The 23,098-nt window shown below is 47.2% G+C and overlaps 1 protein-coding gene and 1 long non-coding RNA gene across 4 annotated transcripts in view; one reads left to right on the top strand and one right to left on the bottom strand.

Moving 5' to 3' along the window:
- LOC102488836 (uncharacterized) overlaps window positions 1-17,032 on the bottom strand; it is a 57,277-nt gene extending 40,245 nt beyond the window's left edge. For 2 of the 3 annotated variants that reach the window (XR_337455.3, XR_001369767.2), the window contains exons 1-3: window positions 15,512-15,696; window positions 14,464-14,615; window positions 9,711-9,868 (exon numbers count right to left, since the gene is read on the bottom strand). This is a non-coding gene — a long non-coding RNA (uncharacterized LOC102488836). Of the gene's footprint in view, window positions 1-9,710; window positions 9,869-14,463; window positions 14,616-15,511; window positions 15,697-16,602 lie in introns of those variants that run through there. The other variant, XR_001369766.2, reaches the window with a different exon arrangement.
- A 92-nt stretch (window positions 17,033-17,124) lies between these two features.
- DUSP23 (dual specificity phosphatase 23) lies at window positions 17,125-18,928 on the top strand. Its single transcript, XM_006168848.2, has 3 exons — window positions 17,125-17,203; window positions 17,308-17,576; window positions 18,666-18,928. The coding sequence occupies exons 2-3, from the start codon at window positions 17,310-17,312 to the stop codon at window positions 18,849-18,851; spliced, it is 453 nt and encodes a 150-aa protein (XP_006168910.1). The 5' UTR covers window positions 17,125-17,203; window positions 17,308-17,309; the 3' UTR covers window positions 18,852-18,928.
- The last annotated feature ends 4,170 nt before the right edge of the window (window positions 18,929-23,098 follow it).

The raw sequence follows: 23,098 nt of genomic DNA, 5'->3' as shown, positions 1-23,098 counted from the left end.
TTGGTTTTTGAGAGGTTTTTGCTATAGGGCGTGTGTGCTCGCCAGAAAAACAGAGAAAGACAGAGAGACAGAAAGTGAGAAATCACCTCCCAAGGGGGATGGCCACACCACAATCCCTTCTCCTCCATTCTCCTCTCAGGATCTTGGGCACGCACACACATGCACCTGGCGTCAGTTTAAGCCTCCGGGTCCGGGACTCAAACTGCAGTCCACTACATTGGAGTTCAGTGACATAGCCATTATTCTAACTGCTGGTCCCTATTTATTAAATTTTATTTATTTATTTTATTTTTTATTTTACACATTTAATCACCATACATCCCTTTACTTATAAATTGCATTTAGCCAACATGAATACACTTCACACCAGTCCAGTTGAAGTACTGAACACATTATCATCAACTGATAATAACCCACTTCTGTATCCCATAAATGTCCTGCCTATCTCTTTTGCTCCTTAATTTCCTTCCTTACATTCTCCCCCTTCTCCCATCCTCCTCCCGTATTGTCTATAACCATTTTCAGTGTATCTATGTTCAACCTCTCAGTTTCCACCATAGAGTGCGGACAGTCAGTATATGTTAAGTGGAGACATACAATGTCTCTCTTTCATAGCCTGGCTTGCTTCACTCAGCAGCAAATCTCCCATATTCATCCACTTTCCTCCTCAATTCTCCTCTCGGGATCTTGGACACACACGCACACATGCCTGGCATGAGTTTAAGCCACTGGGTCTGGGATTCAAACTGCAGTCGACTACATGGGAGTCCAGAGACATAGCCATTAGGCCAACTGCTGGTCCCAGTGCAAACATTTTTTAAGCCTTGGTTTACAACACATGTGCTAATAATGTTCCAAGTCTAATAGCCAAGCTTAGAATCATTGTGGAAAGACAATAATCAGAGACATAGACAGCACAACATGTAGTTCAGAAAGGGAGCCACATCATCATCACTGCTCCATCGTAATTCTGAAATCCAGTCATGCATATGTTGCAGGACTTCCCTGCTCTGGGTACAGAGAATGGTTCTTGGAGAGAATCAAGTTCTACCCTCTGTAAGTATATGTTTTTGGGGGGTTTTTGGGGGGTTTGTTTGTTTGTTTGTTTGTTTTGAGAGGTTTTCTCTATAGGGCACGTGCGCTTGCCAGACAGACAGAGAGAGACAGAGAGGCAGAAAGTGAGAAATCACTCCCCAGAGGGGATGGCCATGCCGCAACCCCTTCTTCTCCATTCTCCTCTCGGGATCTTGGGCATGCACGCACATGCGCCCGGTGTGAGTTTTAAGCCACTGGGTCCGGGACGCAAACCACGGTTGATTACATGGGAGTCCAGCGACATAGCCATTACACTAACTGCTAGTCCCATGTAAGTGTATGGTTTTGACCCTTGAGATCGACTCGCTTTTCAATAAAAATTTCTTGTGTTTGTAGCTGAGTAATTTTGTCAGTTTATTTCCTGTCTCTTTATTTTGAACTTCCTCTGTACCATTTAGTCTACACCAATCCAGTTGTTAGTAAATTTTATGGAGTCTCTACATACTCGGTTGTGTACACTTCGTTAGATAATATCTAGGCCCACAAGCATTTTCGAGGCAGGCCTCTACTTTGGTCATAAGTCAAGGTGCCCTTGATGTTCTTAGAAGCCCTTTTGCCCAGCTGAAAATGTGTAGTAGACGTTCTCGATCTTTCCGTGGTCTTAACAAAGTCTTGTAGCTCCACCCTTGATTTCATTTGTAGCCGGAGACCAGTTCTTACTTTGAGAATCTTTTGCCAGCGGGAGAGACTGAAAATGGGAAAGTTTCATTTCCCAACCTATAACACATCTCGGACACTTCATATTTGCTCTAAATTCTGCTTGCAAATACAAGTTCTTTCTTTAGTTCCTCTCTCTTCCTATACCCTAGGATATGTAACTTTTAAAGCTAATTGAGCCCTTCATCAATCTAAATGGAAGTTTTCTTAAGCCAGACCCACAAGTTCATTAAGTATATGTTCTATCTTCCAAGTTTCTGGAGGTGACAGTGTTGCCCTCTGTAATATGGTTTGTCCTTTTTCAGCCTCCAGTAGCTGCTTCCTATAAGGTTGTCATATCCCCTGACACTCTATCTGCTGCTCCTACTGCTTTGCCAGCCACTCAGTCTCAAAGCCAGTCCCTTAGGGTTTTGTTACAGTCACACATGACTTTCAGGTATCAATTTTTATATCAGTTTTCCATTTCTGTGTGGCAAACCATCCGAAACCTGGTGGCTTAACAACTTATTATTTCTCATGGTTCTATGGGTGAGCTGCCTCATTCTCCTGCTGGTTATGCCCGAGATCACTCATGCAGTTGAGGATTTCCAGAGATTGAGCTCAATTGGCCTCTCCTACTTCACAGTATTTAACTCTGCACTTCTTCACAGCATGGTAGTATGTGCTCTCAGGGTTCCAGTGGGTCAAGCCCCAGTGTGCAAATGCTTGCCAATCCTCTGCTCCCATCACATTTGCTTATGTTCTATGAGCCAAAGCAAGTCACATAGCCGAGCCCAGTACCGATGTGGTAGACAAATACTTGAACATGCGGTCTTCCAAAAGTTCATGGAAAGTGCATGTATAGAAAAACTATGCAGGCCTTTCATTTTTGTACCAAAATAAACTCATACTTTAATTTCATTTTTCACTTTTTTACATCTATTTTATACATTAGTCACTGTACATCATTGCAACTTGTAAAATGAATTTTCCCAACATGAATACACTGCACACCAATCCTGTTACTTTTTAAAGACCCCTTTTACAAGGGTGTGGATAGTAGATGGTGTGATCCAGTAAAGTCCCTGCTCTAACAGTCTATGTTAGCACCAAAGTGTAAGTTTCACACTTTTCTCTATGCCCCAGTTCAGTTATATAGCCCAGTATCTTATTAACTTAGGCATGTTTGGTACATACTTGTTTAATTGAACAGAAGAGATACAGAGTTTTATAAACATAAGGACAAGGAAGGCTAAGATTACTACCGAAGTAGTCTACTAGAAATCCAAAAGACTAAAAAAACAAATCTAACAACTTCAGAAGCATTGTTTTCACCTCCATCTTTCCAGGTTCTTATGCATTCGATACTTGTTCTGGATGGAGGCCTTTAGGGTTTCATGAATGTCAAATAAATGACTCTGATTCATCAACTTTGTATCTGTTAACGGTCAGAGTAATTCTGTATGAATTTGCAAATTTTCTCATCCTAAATAACTGTTTGAACATCTGAACATCATACAATGTAGATTCCTGTATTTACACAAGAGAAAAAGAATTTAATAGAACCACTGGCATTTCAAATCCAGTATTTGAATTTCACTAAGACCAGACGTCGGACTTGATTTGTCTTTCTCATCTAAGGATACAGGTATATTTAGTTTTTCACTAAAATAAAGAGAATCTGAAATGTGTTTTAAGGGCCTCAAAGGTTCGCTTCCTATGAGTCATCTTCTTCAGAAGAGGATGGAGTTCTTCATTAATAGTAGTGGTTAATGATGAACACATTTCTTTTTTTTTTTTTTTTTTTGAGAGACTTTTTCGCTATAAGGTGTGTGCGCTCACCAGAAAGACAAAGAGAGACAGAGAGACAGAAAGCAAGAAATCACCCCCCAGGGGGGATGGTCACATCGCAATCCCTTCTCCTCCATTCTCCTCTCGGGATCTTGGGCACGCACACACACGTGCCCAGCATGAGTTTTAAGCCACTGGGTCCGGGACGCGAACTGCGGTTGACTACATGGGAGTCCAGCGACATAGCCATTACGCTAACTGCTAGTTCCCATTACGCTAACTGCTGCTTCCACACTTTTAAACTGACTCTTGATTAGTGACGTCTTGCTTTCAAGAATTGATAGGCCATAAAACTCTGTGCTAAAAGATACATTTTCCCTTGCTACCAATTGTGAGTCTAAGAATCCAGGTATGTTGGCACTATTTTTTCCCCATGAAGCAGAATTTCCCATCTCAGTGTGACAAGAGAATTCACTGAAAACTCAATTAATAGATGAGGGGTTTTTTGTTCTGTTCTGTTGTGTTTGCTCACTTGCTTGCAATACAATTAACCCTTCGCCTAAGTTCTAGCGAACGATGTCCCTACTCCAATCTGGAGGACAACGGGAGGACTTCCTGAACCTATTCTTTGGGACCGTATGGAGCCACTAAAGCACTTGGTATTTGAAACACCTCTGACAAATGATCCTGATAAGTATATAGAGACTACTGTGATGATAATTATATCAATAGCCAGCATTTATTGATTTCTTACTGTGCCAAACATTGTTCAAAACACTTTACACGGGTTATTCACTTAATCCCTACAACTCTATGAGGTAGGCATTCTGATTATCTCCCCTGTACAGAGAGGGGCATTGAGCACAAAAGAAATTTACTCAGGGATAAACAGGCTTACGTGGCAGCGCCAGGGTTTGAACCAACCACCAGCTCTATTGTTTCAAAGATCCTGGTGTCAGAACTTAAAATGATTTCCCATATCGATGGCCTTGGGACTGTATCCTCAGTAGCAAGTCCCTGACCTTCGTATGCTTTGATGCTGATTTCTCTAACTCTCTGATTATTTAAACAAATTGTAAATAGGCGATTACAGAAGCTTCTGAATGGTCATCTAAGCCCAAGGGCATCTCAGCCCAGGCCCGTTACTCCTGAATCGTCCAGGAGTCCACGTTCTCCGAGAACTCGGATGGAGTTTCTCCTCAGGCCACCATCTCCTCAGGTATCTCCTGAACTTCGATCCCACAGAGCTGGAACTCTCATGCACCATGCACCTCCAACACCACCCTGAGCGTCACCCTAACACACACCTGATCACAATCTGTTTCCGGAAGCCTTCCTCTATGCCAGGCCCCGTGGTAGGCACAGCAGCAGATAGACCCGCGCACTGGGAGATTGCATTTCTAATAGCCCTCACTCCCACTTTGAGAAACATGATTGGTTCTGGAAAATATCAACTTGGAAGTAATGGGAGGGGGGACTGTAGAAAAGATTCAGATGAAACCATCTTTATAGTCCCTTCCAACCCTACCCCCATCTTCTTGATTTCTCTCTAAGGCAGGCATTTATTAGTTGGATTTCAACACACACACTTGTACCTGTAATTACTATATAATGTCTGTTTACTTTTTTAAACGAAATGAATTTAAATTAATCTTGTTTTGTGAATTTCAAGGCACCCCCTGAGATAAATGAAGACACTCCAGGGTGTCATCAAACCAGTGCTGGGAATCCTTGCTCTAAAATGTGGAGAAGCAGGCTCATTAAACCTTCAAGGAGCCAGAGGGGAGAAATGCATATAGATATACAGGCAGAGAGAACACATTAAAGAAAGAATTTTATAAGTACATTATTCACTTATACTTACACACACACACACACACACACACTAAAAGGTAGTGCACCAAAATGTGGTTATCTTTAGGTGCATTGTCTCCTGTAAACTTAACATCGATGCCTTTCATTTCTAAGTTCTCTGTGCCGCAGAGGAGATGCTGGGAACAACATTTTCAAAACCCCCTTCCCCATCTATCTTGAGTGGCTATGAAAGGCACTCGTGTGAAATTTTGAAGAAGACAGAAGAGACCATTATTTCCTAGAGGCAGGCAAATGCAGGGGAAACGACAAGGGGTGTGTGTGTGTGTGTGGTTGTTTTGTTTTACTTTGTTTTTTTAGAGAGATGTTTTTTGCCATAGGGTGTGTGCACTAGCCAGAGAGACAGAAAGTGAGAAATCACTCTTCTAGAAGGGATGGCCATGCCGCAATCCCTTTTCCTCCATCCTCCTCTCAGGATTTCTGTGTACGCACACGCGCAGTGTGAGTTTCAAGCTACCAGGGCCAGTACTCAAACAGCGGTCAACCATGTGGGAGCCCAGTGACATAACCGCTATGTCATTTGCTGGCCCAAGAGATGCCAAATTTAAGACAGCATCTAGGTGAATATCCTGAGACTCCTTAGGTCAGTAAATGATGCAGACTGAGATCATCAGTGGGAGGTTTCCAGTTGTTCCGGAGATTGACAGTGCACTGGCTTCCAGGCCAGGTCTTCAAGAGCATCTCACTGAGGTGTCACAAGCTAGAATCACCTGGAACCTCTAATGCCTTATGTCGCTTCCCTTCCTACCTCAAAAGCATAAGGTGTCTTCTCTTCTCCTAATTGAACATCAACTAAGAGAAAAGGTAATCATTTCTTTTCTTTTCAGAGGATATGTATTTTAATGCTTTTACAATAAACATATATCATTTGTATAATATAATATAGCAATAAAAGTTTTACATGAGTTTTAAATATATAATAGGACCAGTTCTATGGCTTGGTGGTTGGTGGTTAAGGTAGCTGGATCCCACATTGGCAACTGTGCAGTTCGAATCTCAGACCTGGCAACTTCAGAAACACACTAATACACTGTGTGTGTGTGTGTGTGTGTGTGTGTATCCCCAAAATCCTGAAAAGAGGGAGAGATGGAGAAAAAAGGATTATGGTGTGACCATTCCCCTTGAGAGGTGCTTTCTCCTCTCTCTATCTCTCTTTCTCTGTCTCTCTCTGGTAAGCTCATTCACCTTCTGGATATATATATATGTGTATACATATATATGCACACACACATTGATATGCATGTTAAATGTTCTTTTTTAAAAGAATTATTTTATTTGGGGAGCAGCAGTTAGCATAATGGCTATGTCGCTGGACTCCCATGTAGTCGACCGCAGTTCACGTCCGGGACCCGGTGGCTTAAAGCTCCCACCAGGTGCGTGTGCGTACGTGCCCAAGATCCTGAGAGGAGAATGGAGGAGAAGGGACTGCGGCGTGACCATCCCCCCTGGGGGGCGATTTCTCGCTTTCTGTCTCTCTGTCTCTATCTGTCTGGCGAGCACACATACCCTATGGCAAAAACCTCTAAAAAAAAAAAAAAAGAATTATTTTATTTGACTTTATTTACTTATTTTAATTTGACCAGAAAGAGAGAGACAGAGAGAGAGAAAGTGAGAAAGCAAACCACCAGGTCTGGGACTTGAACCGTAGTCAGCCATGTGGGAGTCCAGCGCCTTTACGACCACACCACTGCCAGCCCCATATGTTAAATGTTCTGATAGAAACGCTATGAGAGCTCAGAAGAAGAGTAGAACACATGAACCGTAAGGGAGCAGGGAGGGCTTCCTAGAGAAGGTGTTCGGTTCTCTGGCTGACTGTGGAGGGAGAGGAGGCGTTGCTGCAGACCAGAGGTGAGCAGGACAGGGCGAGGGTGCAGCCTGGACACGGGCTCATGAGAGCACTCTCCTTCTCTGATGACCCCTATGCTGTTCAGAGTGATGGGACACACACTACAGACAGGAGGTAAGACGAGGCTGAAGTGGAAGCAAGAGGCCTGGAGGGCTTCGTATCCCAGTCTCTCTGTTGTGAGCTTTTTTTTTTTGTTGTTTTATTTTATTATTTCTTATTCACATTTAATCATTATACATCTTTGTGGGGTATAATATGGATTTCAAAGCCTACATGCAGTGTGCAATCATCAAATCAAGGATATTATCGTATTCTTTTCTTTATGCCAGAAGGTGGGTATGCTTACCAGTGAGAGACAGAGAGTGACAGAGGCAAAGAGAGAGGGAAAGTGCGAAAGCTCCCTGCATGGGGGATGGCAACTCTTCTCCATTTCTCCTTTCGAGATTTCAGGCACACATACCCAGTGTGTTTTTTAAGCCGCCAGGACTAGGACTTGAACCTTGTGGCTCAAGTCGACCACGTGGAATCCAGCAGCTTTAGCCACCACACCACCAGCTGGCCCCGCAGTAACTTTCAACAAAGAGCACCACATTATGATATGTACCATTAATTTTTGCTCTGCTGGGTTTTCTTTATTTTTTCAAAGATTTTCAGATAGACATAGAAGATTGGCAAGGTGTGTTTTTCTCACTCAGTCGTGGCATGCCGTTGCACAGACCATGTGCCCCATCTACATGCATTCCCATGTCTACTAAAGGCTTCTTTCCTGAGTTTCTTCTACCCACCCTTTCCTACCTCCCATTCGGTCTCCCTCAGAGGCAATAAGGAGCTACTGAGGAGCTGGAAACGGAAGACCTGTGTTCCGTGAAAGTCAGCACGACTGCACAGAGGAGGCATGTGGGGAGGCTGGAGGAGAGGGCCAGGCAGAGAGCCAAGGAGGTGACGGGTCCTAAGGAGGTCTACTGTGGAGGGGGCACCGGGGGACATGAGAGGAGTCTGTCTGTCCACAGCCCCATCCCTTTTCCTCCCAACTGCAGAGAGGCTGGACGTGCTGAAACTCCAGGGTAATTACTGGGCCAGCTTCTGCCATGTTTGGAACGAGGTTTAAAGGAGGGGAGAATAGGGAGTGATGTTTGAAGCATTCCTCCAGAAAGGAAATCTGAGAACCACACCCTTCCTACGAACAAAAACAGGAAAGGCACATGTACGTTTCTGCATGTTTTTCTTGGACAGCTCCCTAACCTGTAGATAAAGCCTACAGATCGTTCTAATCCTGGACTCTTGGGCATTTCTCCCTGACCTCGGGCTTTCACCCAGGTCACTCAGGCCCCTGTGGGCCCTCTCCCTTTGCTGCTGGGTTCCTCTGCTCACACCCCTGCTCGGCTGCTGCTTCTCAGTTCCAGAGGGGAGACACCTGGAGGTCTCCAAGTCGCCTCCTCTGTGACCAAGCTATGTTTTGAGTGCTACCAGTGACCATCGAGCAGAGCCGCAGGACAAACCTGTCTCTACCGGGCTTCTCAGGTAGAGGTGTGAACGTGATCCACCTGGAGATCCCACAGGTGTGGGGTTGGGCCTGCGAGGCCACATTTCTCACAAGCTCCCGCATGAATCACACCTTGAGAAAAGCACTGCTCTACAAGTGGATGCACGGACAGCCAGGAGCTCAGGAAGATGCCTGAAGGAAACCAGTCACTGACAATTCCTAAGCTCCACTGATTCATCACATTTGTTGCCTTTGAATAGAAAATGAACTGAGTGGTCTGTAGTTTGGGAGATTGGAAACTTAAGGAGGAAAGAGATGAAAAATAAAACAGCAGTTTAGTGAGCAGCAGGTGGCATGGTGATGGCTCGGGGGTGATTTCTCACTTTCCCTCTCTGTCTCCCTCTCTGTTTCTCTTTGACAAGCGCATGGACCTTACAGCAAAATAGTAAAAACAAAAACAAACAAACAAACAAAAAAAAACAGCAATTTAGAAACCTCAGGGGTCAGGCCAGTTGGCAGCGTGATAGTAAAGATGACTGGAGCCCACATGGTCCACAGCATGGTTCAAGTCCCAGATCTGGCATCTTGAAAAATCATACCAGACACTTGTACTTGTGGACCCAAAATCTCAGAGGAGGATGAAGAAAGGGGTGCAGTTTGGCCATACCCACTAGGGGTGCTTTCTCACTCTCTCTGGCAAGCACCTGTGCCTTAAAAGAAAACCTAGTATTGCAACCAATATCCAATATATTAAAGATAAGAAAATAAAATAGATGATAACACATCGCCACAAACTCAGTGGCTAAAGAAATGCATTTATTACTGTTACAGTTCTGCAGGTTCTAAGTCTTATTACAGAGCAGCTGGGTTTTCTGCTCCAGCTCTCACTGGGCTGAAAGCAAGTGCCAGGCAGCCTGTGGCTCAGGGCAGCATGAACCGTAGAAGCGAGAGTCCACCAAACGCTTTTCATTGCCAAGAGGCTCTTACCTAAGCAAGCACTCCACTTTCTGCTCTCGTCTCTGAGGAAAGGCTTTTCAAAATCCCACGCCTGGCCCCGCCTCCTTTCCCCTCTCCAGCTCCCTTCGAGACAGCATCCGGTGTAAGACAGCATTCTCCAACATCCAAGCTACAGTTTGAATGTGCTCCTGGAATGGATTAAAGGCGAAACATAATTTTAGGTTCCATACAGGCAACGGAATTGTCAAAAGTACAAGAAATCAACAAGCAAATTGTGAGATTTCTGTTACAGTGTGTTCTCTAACTACTGTACATAAATCACAAATTTTCAGTAAGACAAAAAAGGAGAAACAAGGAAAAGCTATCAGTGCCATCTTGTGGAAAGACATATTAAAATGTCCAAGATACTCTGGCCACACCCCAGGGCATTTCAAGCCTCCACACCCAAGGGCAGCAGGCACTCAACAGCAGATCTGACGGGTAGGCGCTTCATCCAAATTGCTTGTTTCCTATGTCATGGCTAGTTGTTAAATAATTTGTGCATCATCTCTAACCATACAAATACCACATAAACCTCATACCGTGAACATCTCTCTCTCTCTCTCTCTCTCTCTCTCACACACACACACACACACACACACACAACCTATACCCAGACTACTCTGGTTTGTTCCTTTACACAACATGGTTCTCCAAATGTGGAAAATGTACACACACTCCCCCCAATAAACACATGCGCAGACCACAGTGACTTCAGACCGCAATTGCTTCAAGTATAACTTTTTCCTTTTAATTAACTTTGTATTTATTTCATTTCACTTCTTGAGTTTCTTCTCTCCTCCAAATTGAGTATTTCTGTTTTCTATTGCAACATATCAAATTATTCTAAAATGTGATGGCTTAAAACAGTAAGTATTTATAATCCCAGTTTCTGTCGTAAGAAATTTAGGAAATGCTTCTCTGGGTGGTTCTGGTCCAAAAAATGCATGAGGTTATAGTCAAGATGTTGGGTAAGTCATGTAAAGTCTAGATGGGGTAGAGGATCCAGTTCTAAAACCCTGACTCACTCGCATGGCTGTTAGTAGGAGGCTTCAGTTCCTCACTACCTCGATCTCGCCGTGTGACTGCTTGAGTGTCCTCACAACATGGCAGCTCTTCTTCCCAAGAGAGAACAAAGCCAAAACCGAGTCTTTTGTGAGCCTGCCTAGGAGGTCACTTACCACAAGCCATTCCACAATATCCTACTAGTTTGAAAAACAACCATATCAACATGGAAAAGGATTATATAAGGCATGAGGGGGCTCATGGGGGGCCGTCTCTCGGAGGCTGGCTACCACATCACCCCACCTGAAGTCCAGTGTCCAGATTATCAGGTACTAGATGTAAAATGTGTTTAGACACAGGAAAATCAGAATATATAGGCAATGAAAATTTGGACTGTAGTCCAAAAACTATAGCAACCCAAATCCAGACACTCCTTCCCCTGGAAAGACACAGGAGTCTGCCCAAAGAAAGGAATTTTCTCTGACTTCACCTCTAACTGCCAATATATCAGTCAGTGAACTGGGTCCCCATGCGTGTGAGAATGAGGTCGAAGTAGTTTTATCAGTTGGGGAAGGAGCAGATGAGATGCCCTAGCATGGTTCTGTTGAGCTTCTCAAAGGACAGAGAACAAAATGGGAAGGAAAATCCTTGTCTTCTTAACACTTTTCTGGTGGTCCCAACCCCAAGCTTATCTTTCCCCCACTGAGTTCTTTTGCACTTGTTATTTTTACTGCACAATTTTATTTCTAATATATATATTATTATATATATATAATCTGATAGTCTTTGATTTAACACTTTATTATATGTCCTGAGAATAATTACATCTGAGTCTAAACCCCACCGTCCAAGTATGTTGTAAATTCCTTGAAGTCAGGAGCATTACTTAAGCTTACTACTCAGCCCAACATTAGTCATTAGTGTTGACAGATTGTTCTTCAGGAATAACTCTCACTCACACACACACACACACACACACACACACATCCATGGTATAAGATACATATATATCACAGGACATGCTCTGTAAAGAATAAGGCATATGTGGGGCTGGCAGGTGGCGTGGTGGTTAAAAGTGCTGGATTCCCACATGGCTAACCACGGTCAAGTTCCAGATCTGGTAGCTTGCTTTCTCACTTTCCCTCTCTCTCTCTCTGGTCAAATTAAAATAAATGAATGAATAAATAAAATTAAATATAAATAAATAAATAAAGTTAAATAAAATAATTCTTTTTTAAAAAGAAAAGAAATAATTCTTAAGAAGAAAAAATTTAAAAGAACAAGGCTTATGTATCCCTTTGTACAAAAACAATAATTAGCCTTAGCCAGGATCACACTAACACAGTTACCCTTTCCTTAAAAGTATAGACTTGTTGGGAGCCAGCAGGTGGCACTGAACTCTCACATGGCCGACCACAGTTCAAGTCCCGGACCCGGCAGCTTGAAACACATGCCAGGCACGTGCCCAAAATCCTAAGGAGGAGAGGGAGTTGCAGCACAGCCATCCCCTCTAGGGAGTGATTTCTCACTTTCTGTCTTTCCATTGAGTGCATGTGCCTATAGCAAAAAAAAAAAAGAAAAAGAAAAAAAAAACTTTTTTTTTTTGAGAAGTTTTTGCTATAGGGCACATGCACTCGCCAGAAAGGCAGAGAGGGACAGAGAGATAGAAAGTGAGAAATCACCCTCCAGGGGGGATGGCCATGCCACAATCCCTTCTCCCCCATTCTCCTCTCGGGATCTTGGGCACACACGCACACATGCCTGGCATGAGTTTAAGCCACCGAGTCTGAGACTTGAACCACAGTCGACTACATAGGAGTCCAGGGACATGGCCATTACGCCAACTGCTGGTCCCCCAAAAAAAACTCTCTTAAAAAAAAAAAGTATGGATTTGGTGGGGGCAGCAGGTGGTGTGGTGTTTAAGGCACTGAACTCTCACATTGCTCACTGTGGTTGGAGTCCTGAGCCTGATGGCTTGCTTTCTCACTTTCCCTCTCTCTCTCTGGTCAAATTTTCAAATTAATTAATTAATTAATTCTTTTTTTAAAAAAAGAGTACACCTCAAAGAGATGCTACACCATATTCCACCCAGACCTCAGACTCATGCCATGAAGAAGGACGGTGAATGCACACAGTCACATGGCACCAGAGAGTCACATTCAGTTCCGGAAATGCGCGTGCACTGTCTTGCCAATGCGCTTCTACATACTTATTTCCCACTCATTGCTTTATTTAACGTTTTCGAGCACCATGTATCAGGTTCCATATTAGATGCATGGATTGTAAAGATGAAATGATGTTGTCTTGGCTCCTATGCAAAGAAGTCACCCCAAATCAAAGAAACAACTGCCCTGCTGGGAGGACATATTTATGCAAGGTGAAATGGGAGTGCAAAAAGAGTCTAGATCTTCTGAAAGGTCAACTACCCTTGTGCAGAGAAGGGAGGAGAAGGCGGCCTTTTTCAACTACGTGGAGAGAGAGGGGCCAGGGGCTGACATTGATGGTTGCAGGAGTCTTAGCCAGAACCATCATAGTTTTTCCTCTGGGCCCAAGACAAAAACTAAATGGTACCTACTATGGTCTGGATGCCACTCCCAAAGCAATTTATGTGTTGAGATTTGGTTGCAAAGGGATTAAGAGGGTGGAAACATAATCCTACTATGCTATTAAAGGAGGAGTCTGGGCCAGCAAGTGGCGTGGTGGTTAAGGTGCTGGACTCCCACAAGGAGAACCACATGTCAAGTCCTGGCAGCTAGAAAATCATGTTGGATGCAGGCATGCCCAAAAATCCTAAGAAAAGAATGTCGGAGAAAGGATTATGGTGTGGCCATCACACCTGGGGGGTTATTTCTTGCTTTGCCTCTCTCCATGTGTCTCTCTCTCTCTTTCTCTCTTCAGCAAGTGTACATGCCCAATGGCAAATACCTTTAAAAAAAAAAGTGAGAAAACAAGGTCTTTGGGAGGAGAGGAGGATTAAAGTCATTAGTCACTATTGACTCCTGATGGGTTCATAAGGAGAAAGAGACAAGACACACAGGCAGCCGTGCTGCAGCCTGCCCTCTGGCATGTTCTAAGAGAGCCAAAGGCCCTCCCCAGACGGGGCTCCTGGACCATGGACTTCCAAACCATAAACTCAACAAACCTCCATCCTCTTAAATCACCCATGCTCAGGTATGTCCTGCTATTAGCAACAGAATGGAGTAGTGCCAGGACCTGAGGTGGTGGATGGGCCCTCTGTGTGGGAGCAACAGATTTAGAAAAAACAGACACACACACACACACACACACACACACACACACACACACACAGAAAAAAGCAGGGATTGGGCCCATAGGGTGGACCAGGCATCTCTGAAGGAGATCACCACACTGAGCTGTTCCCAGGTTTTACAGGGCAAAGCGGGGAGAGAAGCAGAAGGTAAAGCCAGGTGTTTTCTATTACCCATGGCGGCTGTGGAACATCTTGCATCTTACGGTTCCTGTGGTTCTAAACAAGCCTCTACCTGGCCTCTGGCTGAAACATAATTTCCTTTCATCTCTGCTGTTTATGCAGCAATGGTCCAAAAGAGTAGGTATCTACGCCATCGTTCAGCTCAGATTCGGTCACTCCCTACAACGGACTAGCACAACCTTGGGACAAAGTTCAGGATAGGGACCCAGCGCCCTTTCTACCTTGAGTATGTTGGGAGGGGAGGAACAGAGCAGCGGAGGAGAGGGAATTCCTAAAAACAGAACCTACCAGCCTTTCTCCACGGAGACTCTGGTGGTTGACAGATGTGCTCCTAGCCCTCCAGAGACCCACGTGATGGAGAAAGCCAGTTATGGGCTCAGGGGAGAAAAGAATCTGTCTCTCTCAAAAATGTCTTCCTTCTGGAGAAGATGAGTCCTGAGCTGGATATCAAGAAAGCAAGGAGAGGGACCAGCAGTTAGCATAATGGCTATGTCGCTGGACTCCCATGTAGTCGACCATGGTTCGAGTCCCGTACCCGGAGGCTTAAACTCATGCTGGGCGCGTGTGCGTGCGTGCCCAGGATCCCGAGAGGAGAATGGAGGAGAAGGGATTACGGCGTGGCCATCCCCCCTGGGAGGTGATTTCTCACTTTCTGTCTCTCTGTCTCTGTCTTTTTGGTGAACACACGTGCCCTATAGCAAAAACCTCTCCAAATAAAAGAAAAAAGAAAGCAAGGAGAGGGCGTAGGAGGGTGGGGAGAGATGTATTTAGTTTCTCCTAATCAGCGAAGGGAGCCTAGAAAGAAGAGTAAGGCAAGGGACTAAGAAACATCGACCCACAAGGGCCAAGCAGTGGGGTCTTGTTTCCAGGCTGTACAGCCAGAAATCCTGGGGAGCAGCTGGACCAAAGAAGGAAGTGAGGGAGGGCAGGGGTTACTGGTGGGAAGGGGGCTAAGAAATGAATCAGGGTGGGCAAGAAAGCTTGATAGGGAGATATGTGGGAAATGGGAGCCCAAACAGGAAAGGCCTTGTCAGGGCTGGAAGTGCAGGGAAGAAAGGGGGCAATCTGGCTGCCCTGGGACCTGGAAGAATAGTCGGCTAGGTAAATCGTAAAGTGCATTTGCCACGGGGTCAGAACAGGCTTTGAACTGTGGGGAAGAGACTTTTTTTTTTTTTTTAATTTGCTGGCACCAGAAGTTTAAACGGTCAAATGTGTGTGTCAGGGGTAGGTGGGGCAGAGAGAGGAAAGAATCCACCTGGCCAAGTGCCCCAGGCTCGGATCAGTGTGTCCTTGGCCACGGTAACCAACTTCTCTAGGCCTCGGATTACTCACGTACCGACAGGAGCACTTTCCCTATGTGGTTCTTCCAGAAAGCGCCTGGCACAAGGCCTGGTAAGCAAATACGAGAAGGGTTAACAGCTTTCATAACTATGGGTAGGCTGATTCACTAGAAGCACATTATTCCAATGAGGATTTGGACTGGTCCGATGGCAGCTGAGACACTGCGTTCGGATCTAGGTCCTTCCCTGAACCCTCCCAAAAAGCCAGCACTGATAATTGGGACCAGCAGTTGGCGTAATGGCTATGTCGCTGGACTCCCATGTAGTCGACTGCGGTTCACATCCCGGACGCGGTGGCTTAAAACACCAGGCGCATGTGTGTGCATGCCCAAGATCCCAAGAGGAGAATAGAGGAGAAGGGATTGTAGCATGGCCATGCCCCCTAGGGGGTGATTTTTTCTCGCTTTCTGTCTCTCTGTTTCTCTCTGTCTCTCTGGCAAGCGCACACAACCTATTGTAGAAACCTCTCAAAAATAAATAAATAAATAAATAAATAAACAGCACTGATAAACTCTGGGTGACCCAAAGAGCTTGGAAACCTTGGAATATGAAGAAATATGAATATCAATAAAAAATATGAAAACTCACAGCTGTTGGACCAGCAGATGGCGTAACAGGTCACTGGACTTCCCCATGGCTCACCTGGTTAAAGTCCTGAACCCACTGACATGAAATTCACGCAGACACATGTGCATGCCTGCCCAAGATCCCCGGAAGAGAATGGAGAAGGGGTTGCAGTATGTCCTGGGGGACAATTTTTCACTTTTCCTCTCACTGTGTCTCTGTCTCTGTCTCTCTCTCTCTCCTGCCAGCAGGTTCCCTATGGCAAAACTCTTAAAATAAAAAAAAAACTCACAGCTGTTTAATCCAGATGATATTCAGGGGCATGAGGGTGGTGATATGAAAAGAAAGTAATTTTCTGTTTACTTTAAGAAACAGCACTGTATTGTTATAGATTCTGGAACCACCGACCAGCAGTTGGTCAACTTTCTTAACTGCTCCAGTGCCTCAGTTTACTCACCTATAAAATGGGTTAGTTAGATCATCTACCTTATAAGATTATTGTGGCGATTAAATGACTTAATACCTGGAAGGCACTTAGAAGATATCTGGCACATAGTAAATGCTCAGTAAACGTTCATTTTTATGTTGTTGGCTGTTGTTATTACCACAGGCACTGCCCTGGGTAAGACTTGAGAGCTCAGCCCAGAAATGGAGAAGCTGTGAATAGCCACCTGTGCAGGAATGAGTTCCTCCTACCAGAAGAATTCAAAAAGTCACTGCTAATGACAAGTCAGCCATTGGAGAAACGTCCTCCCTCTGGGCGGAAATAGATTTCTCATCTCTCACACTCAGGGATCCACTGCGAAGCAAGTAAAGGCAAGGCCAGTAACTCCAACACACCGCCAGGGAGCAGCAGAGCCCGACCCCGGGTTGCCTCGCCCACAGAAAACAATTCCGAATTCGTTCTAGGTTTTCCTTCTCCGGTCTCCCGCCTGTTACTGATCACTCAACCAAGCGACTTCCTGCTCAGACTGAACCTATCGCCGGTCTACTCGGGATCTCTAGAGCCAGGTTTCGCGTTCTAGCCACGCCTCCAGTCGGCTCGGCCAATCTCCAGCAGCGGGGTTGACGTCACCGGGGGCGGGGTCCCGCAGACCACGTGGCCCTGGAGGCAGCAGTGCCGGGTAGGTAATGGGTACCGCTGCTCAGAGCAGGGGAGGAGACGAGTGGGCGGGGCGGACGGGGGGGCTTCTCCCCCAGTGACCCGCAGCCCTGTGCCCTCCCCCAGCAATGGGCGTGCAGCCCCCCAACTTCTCCTGGGTGCTCCCAGGCCGGCTGGCGGGGCTGGCGCTGCCGCGGCTGCCCGAGCACTACCAGTTCCTGCTGGACCTTGGCGTGAAGCACCTGGTGTCCCTGACGGAGCGCGGGCCTCCGCACAGCGACAGCTGTCCGGGCCTCACCCTGCACCGACTGCGCATCCCAGACTTCTGTCCGCCCGCCCCGGACCAGATCGACAGCTTCGTGCAGATCGTGGACCAGGCCAACGCCTGCGGCGAGGTCAGCGCAGGGAGGGAGGTACCTGGGAGGGGTCAGTGTGGGTCGTAGGCGGAGCTGGGGACAGCAGGGCCGGGAATGACTTAGCTGGGCTGGGAGAGAGACTGCGGGAAGACAGTTGGGCCGGTATCCCGCGAATGCACAACGACCTAAAGCCCAGACGGATGGGGGTGGGGGGCACTGTGAGGGAGTGAATGCGAGAGCGAAGCCAGGCCAGCCTGGCTTGAGGTGAGGCCCCGAGGAACCAGCTAGTAACTGTAGACTGGGGAGAAGTGGAGCTGAAGTCAGACGGAGGCATGTTCTAGAGCAGTGCTGTCCACATAACTTGGAGTTACAGATGTAATTTGAAATTTTCTAGCAGCCACATCTTTAAAAAATAAAAAGCAAATGAAATTAATTTAAGTAATATAATTTACCCCAGTAAGGCAAAAATATTCAGCACATACTCAATATAAAATTATTTTTTAAGAGAGGTTTTTGCTGTAAGGCGCTTGAGAGACCGACAGAAAGCAAGAAATTACCTGCCAGGGAGAATAGCCTGTCCAATCTGGGATCTCTCTGATTTGGGGCACACAGGCACATGCGCCCAGCATGAGTTGTAAGCCTCCAGGTCTAGGATCCAAACCAGGGTAGGCCATGTGGGAGTCCAGCGTAACCATTACGCCACCTGCTGGTCCCATAAAATAAATTCTTAATGAGATACTTTCACTTTCTCTTGTACCACATCCCCAACCCTGTTGTGTATCTTACACACTGCAATATCCCACCCATTATCAATCATCATTTTGGGGGCGCCCCATTTCAAGTATAGGATAGCCCCACCTGGCTTCTGGCTTCCTTATTGGACAGCCAAGGAGAGGGTAGTGTGGAAGGAGGCCAGGAGGCTGGCTCTGGAACCTGCAATTCAGAGTCAAATGGTGGCCTCCAGGCCTTCCTGCAGTCCCCTTTGGCCTCTGAGACCCGAGACCTGTGCAGAGCCCTGGGCCTGACCCAGAAACCTAGGCTGACAAAGAGGAAGGGACTGGCCGAGCTGGGGCAAGAGAGTGTCAGGGAGGGTGTTGGGCTCCACCCCATCAAACTCCCTCTCCACAGGCCGTAGCAGTGCACTGCGCCCTGGGCTTTGGCCGCACTGGCACCATGCTGGCCTGTTACCTGGTGAAGGAGCGTGGCTTGGCAGCTGGAGACGCCATCGCTGAAATCCGGCGCCTTCGACCCGGCTCCATCGAGACCTACGAGCAGGAGAAAGCAGTGTTCCAGTTCTACCAGCGAACTAAATAAGGGGCCTCTGCACCCTCTGCCCTCCCCTGCCCTGGGTGGTAGGTGGGGCCAGAGACTATAAAGCGTTAAACCCTCCAGCTCCACTGTCACCTTGAATAGCAGTTCACAAAGCACTCCCGCACATATGGTCTCAGACGCATGCTAGCCCCGAGTCTAGGAAAAGCAGAAAAGCCTTCGCTATTTTGGGGGTAAGGCCCAAAGTCATACTGCTAGAATGTAGAAGGATGAGCCAGGACTGTAAGTCTTCAATCTCCCAAAGGTGCCGAAATTTTGTGTATCTGTTCTCTGACGACATCTGATGTGGTTTCTAGGGAACTGACAATGAAAAGGATGCCCTTCCACAGCAGCCCGGCCTCCCAGCATCTTGATCTCTGAGGCCCATAGGCCAGGAGGACCCCTCATGGTGGGCCCCTGGTCCACATGACATGCTTGTACCTCTTAGGGTGGGGAAGGCTGGATGTCAAGCTCCCAGATGACTGTGGTCTTCTCCCCACAGCAGAACACCTCTTGTCGCCCATGGGCGCCCAGCCTATCTGGGACCCCCAGCCAGCTCCTCTAGCCCACAGCCTCAGGCCAGGGGCTGCTGGAACCAGGCCCATCTGAGCAGCTGAGCAAAGCAGATACTTGACAGTTACACCGAGATCTCTAGGCCTGTGAGTCCTGGCCATGTTTCTCAGATGTCCCCTTTCACCTTTCCCTGCGGGACCCCTTTCTGCCATCACTACCATTGCACTTTGGGCTCTTGAGCAATGGGGCAAATGACAAATAGTCACCCGATGGCCTCTTTGCTATACCAGCCACTGCTGTGGCAGGCTGGGCTGAATAAGCTAGAAGTTCATCACGACATACGTCCTGAGTGCCTGCATGTACTAGGCTCTGTTAGAAACAGGCTACCCCAGGGACCAGCAGTTAGCGTAATGGCTATGTCGCTGGACTCCCATGTAGTCAACCGCGGTTCGCGTCCCGAACCCGGTGGCTTAAAACTCATGCCGGGCGCGTGTGCGTGTGTGCCCAAGATCCCGAGAGGAGAATGGAGGAGAAGGGATTGCGGCGTGACCATCCCCCCGGGGGGTGATTTCTCGCTTTCTGTCTCTCTGTCTCTGTCTGTCTGGCGAGCGCATGCCCCCTATAGCAAAAACCTCTTAAAAAAAAAAAAAAAACAGGCTACCCCGCGCCATGACACGTGATTCCTGCCCCAGCGGCTCACAGCCTCCCAAAGAAGGTGGGCACAGGGAGAGTCCACCACATCTGGTGGTACCGTGGAGAGGCACATCTGAGTGCAGTGGAGACAAGGCAGGGAGGGGCCCAGTGAGCCCCCCCACCTCTCATAGCCCAGACCAGAGCCAGGCCCCGCCAGCAGCCCCTCACTACTTCCCTCTGCCTTCCACCACTACCCACCCACCTCAGCCCTACCTGGCTCTCCCTTAGACAAAAGGAATATCAACTGACATCTTGCCAGGCTGAAAAAGGGGCCATCGATGTCTCCCCCCCTGCGTTTTTTCTCTGTGTCAAATCTGAGTGATCAGTTCCCTTACTCTGCTCCTTGGTCCTCACCTGGCCTACCCGGCTGAGAACATCTGCCACTGAGGGAAAGCCTTCAATTACGGGCATTCGATCTCAACGGAGGAATGAGAAATAACAGAGAACTTTCTGAGTGAGACCCTTATTCTTATCCCATCAAAAGTTCCCTCTGCCCTGCCCTCCCCCACCGCACAGCCCATTCCATTTCTGGAAACAAACCAGAGCACCTTCCAAAGGAGTATGTACATGCCTGGCTGTATGTACGCATGCATGTGATGTGTGTGTGTGTGTGTATATGCATGTGTGTGTAGGTTCTCTTGAAGGGAGGGGTGGAGGAAGAGTACCGATGGGCCACTTCCTGGGCCCCTTCCCTCTGCTCTGAGGGCTTACCAGGATGGGGAGAGAAAGGTGGGAGGCTAGAAGCTACATCCAGGGTTCACGTCCACTCTGGTCCTGACCTCCCAGGCTGTATAGCCAGTCCTGACCCTGCCTCCCTCTCCATCCTTAACTCTCTCCACCCTTCCTGCGTTCTCTGCACTGCGGGAGAGGAATCTGTCCTTCCCTTCCTCCCAAGGCTCCTTCGAAGGAGACAGAAAATTTCTCTAACCCCATTAAAGCCCTGTGTACAGCCTCCATCCCCATAATTTAAGCAGGTCTCCTCTGCTTCAAGAGTTCCCTAGGGAAATAAACATATAATTATGTGCTTAAGGAAATTGCTTCTTAAATAAGTAAGAGTTGACTTGAAATGAAAAACTCTCCCCTTATCTTTCCATCTACCTTGGGAGGTTAGCCTGGGGCTCCCTTTCAGTTCATTCCCACCCCACCACTTTGCCTTGTGTATAGGAGGAAGTGACAGGTGAGCCATGACCCTCCCCCTGCTCCCCTGAGGTATGATCAGTGCCAGGAACAAGCCACCTCCATCTAAGGACGTTTGAATCAGACCAGGGCTTCTCACCCTGGGCACCACTGACACACGGGACTGGGTCATTCTCTCTGATGGGGGGCCATCTGTGCTTTGTAGATTTCAACAGCATCCCTGACTTCTGCCCACTTGACTCCAGTAGCAGCCCCCCGCCATGTGAAAACCAAAAATGTCTCTAGACATTGTCTCATATTCCCTGGAGGAATAACACCTGCCCCTGTTAAGGACACCGTGTCAGGCCGACAAGCCCCAGAAGGAGCCCTCACCTTTCCTTTCCTCTGGGAGCAGAGGCGGGAGCACACTTGGGAATTGCCCTGTGGTTGCACACAACTCAGTGCAGGAGAAGGGGCAACCCTAACCAGCCATGCCCAGTCTCTCCACCATTCCCCACCTTTTTCTGGAAACCAGGCTGGGTTTCCATGACGATGATGAATACCATGAACTTTCTCCAGGCAGGAGAGTTTTATTCTCAGTGAATTTGCTGGGGGCACAGCTGCAGTAACATCTACCTCCACCCCCGTGCCTTTTAAAAATTCCGTCCATGTTTATCTCTGGTATGTGATCAGCGTTCTCTACGGCAGAGACTTTTCTGTCTGGAAAACTCTCTGCATCTCCTGAGCTCTGCAGCAATCACCTTTTGGATTCCTTTCCCAGAAAATTGTTTGCATGCAGAAACAGGAGTCAGGATGGGAGGAGCACCAAGAAGACTCTTTCCTGTCCTCCTCTTCCATCTCCACCTTCCCCGCAAGACCCTTTCACTGGGGCCCTTCTGCTTTCTGGGATCTAGTTTCTATGGCTGCCTCATAGACCGTGTGTCCCAATATGCAGCCACCTGCTGCAGAAATTAGACTCCTGTGTATGTACTGTACTGAGGCTGCCCTCGGCCTCCCTTGGAGCTGTCTGTGGTCCTTACCCTGTGTAACCTGCAGGGATCTCTTCCATGGCGAGCTCATAGCTGACCTTCCTCTGGCTGCAGAGGTCTGCTCCACTTGCACGCCCGTCCCCTGCTCCCCTACTCCATTATCCCCAGAAGCAGGTCTTCCTGGGCAATGATGACCATATAACTTGGGGCAGGGTTTGTTCCAAACCATAAGCCATTTCCCAGGATGAAATGCACCCATTTGCCAAACTTCAAATCAAATCTTTTGCTGTCTATGTCTTGCCATTCTTGCTGAGAGTGAAACTAATTTGGTCTCACCGGATTGTTTTATCACAAAACAATGTCAATTACCACTAATGCATTCACACTTTGTCGTGACCATCCTTTGCTTACTCATACGCTCATAATTGCCTTCGTTTACAAAGCGCTTACCATGGAGCAGGTGTCTTGCATACACTGCATTATACTATTTTATTTTATCCTTGCAACAACTCCGGAAGTCGGGTAATTTTTACTTTCTCAAGAAGAGAGAACTGAGATGTAGAAAGATGAGTAACAGGCCCAAAGCCACATGCTAGTATTGAAGGGGCGGGGTTCTAAAGGCAGGTCGTAACTCCAGAGTTCATGCTGCTTTGGTCAGGACATGTCCTAGTTCCAGGGACACAGCAGAGCCTGTCTCCATGACCAAGCTTGGCTCTCCTAGGCCATCTTAAGAGCATGCTCTCCAGGGACCATCCTTTCCATTTTCTCAGGAGTCCAGAAAACAACCCTTCGCCTGACACGGAAGTCAATGACACCTGAGTTGGGTGCTGTTCTTTAAAGTGTGGCCTGAAGAGCCGGATAGTGGCTCAGTGTAAGACAAGACACTGTGAGGCTGACCCTGGTGAGAAGGTTCCGGGCTCAGGTCCAGAGACCTCCCTGAGT

The sequence above is a fragment of the Tupaia chinensis genome, unplaced genomic scaffold (assembly GCF_000334495.1).
Source record: "Tupaia chinensis unplaced genomic scaffold, TupChi_1.0 Scaffold146187_1, whole genome shotgun sequence".
Classification (NCBI taxonomy): Eukaryota; Metazoa; Chordata; class Mammalia; order Scandentia; family Tupaiidae; genus Tupaia; species Tupaia belangeri.
Note: the sequence above shows the minus strand (reverse complement) of the source record. Positions and strands in the feature narration are given on the sequence as shown.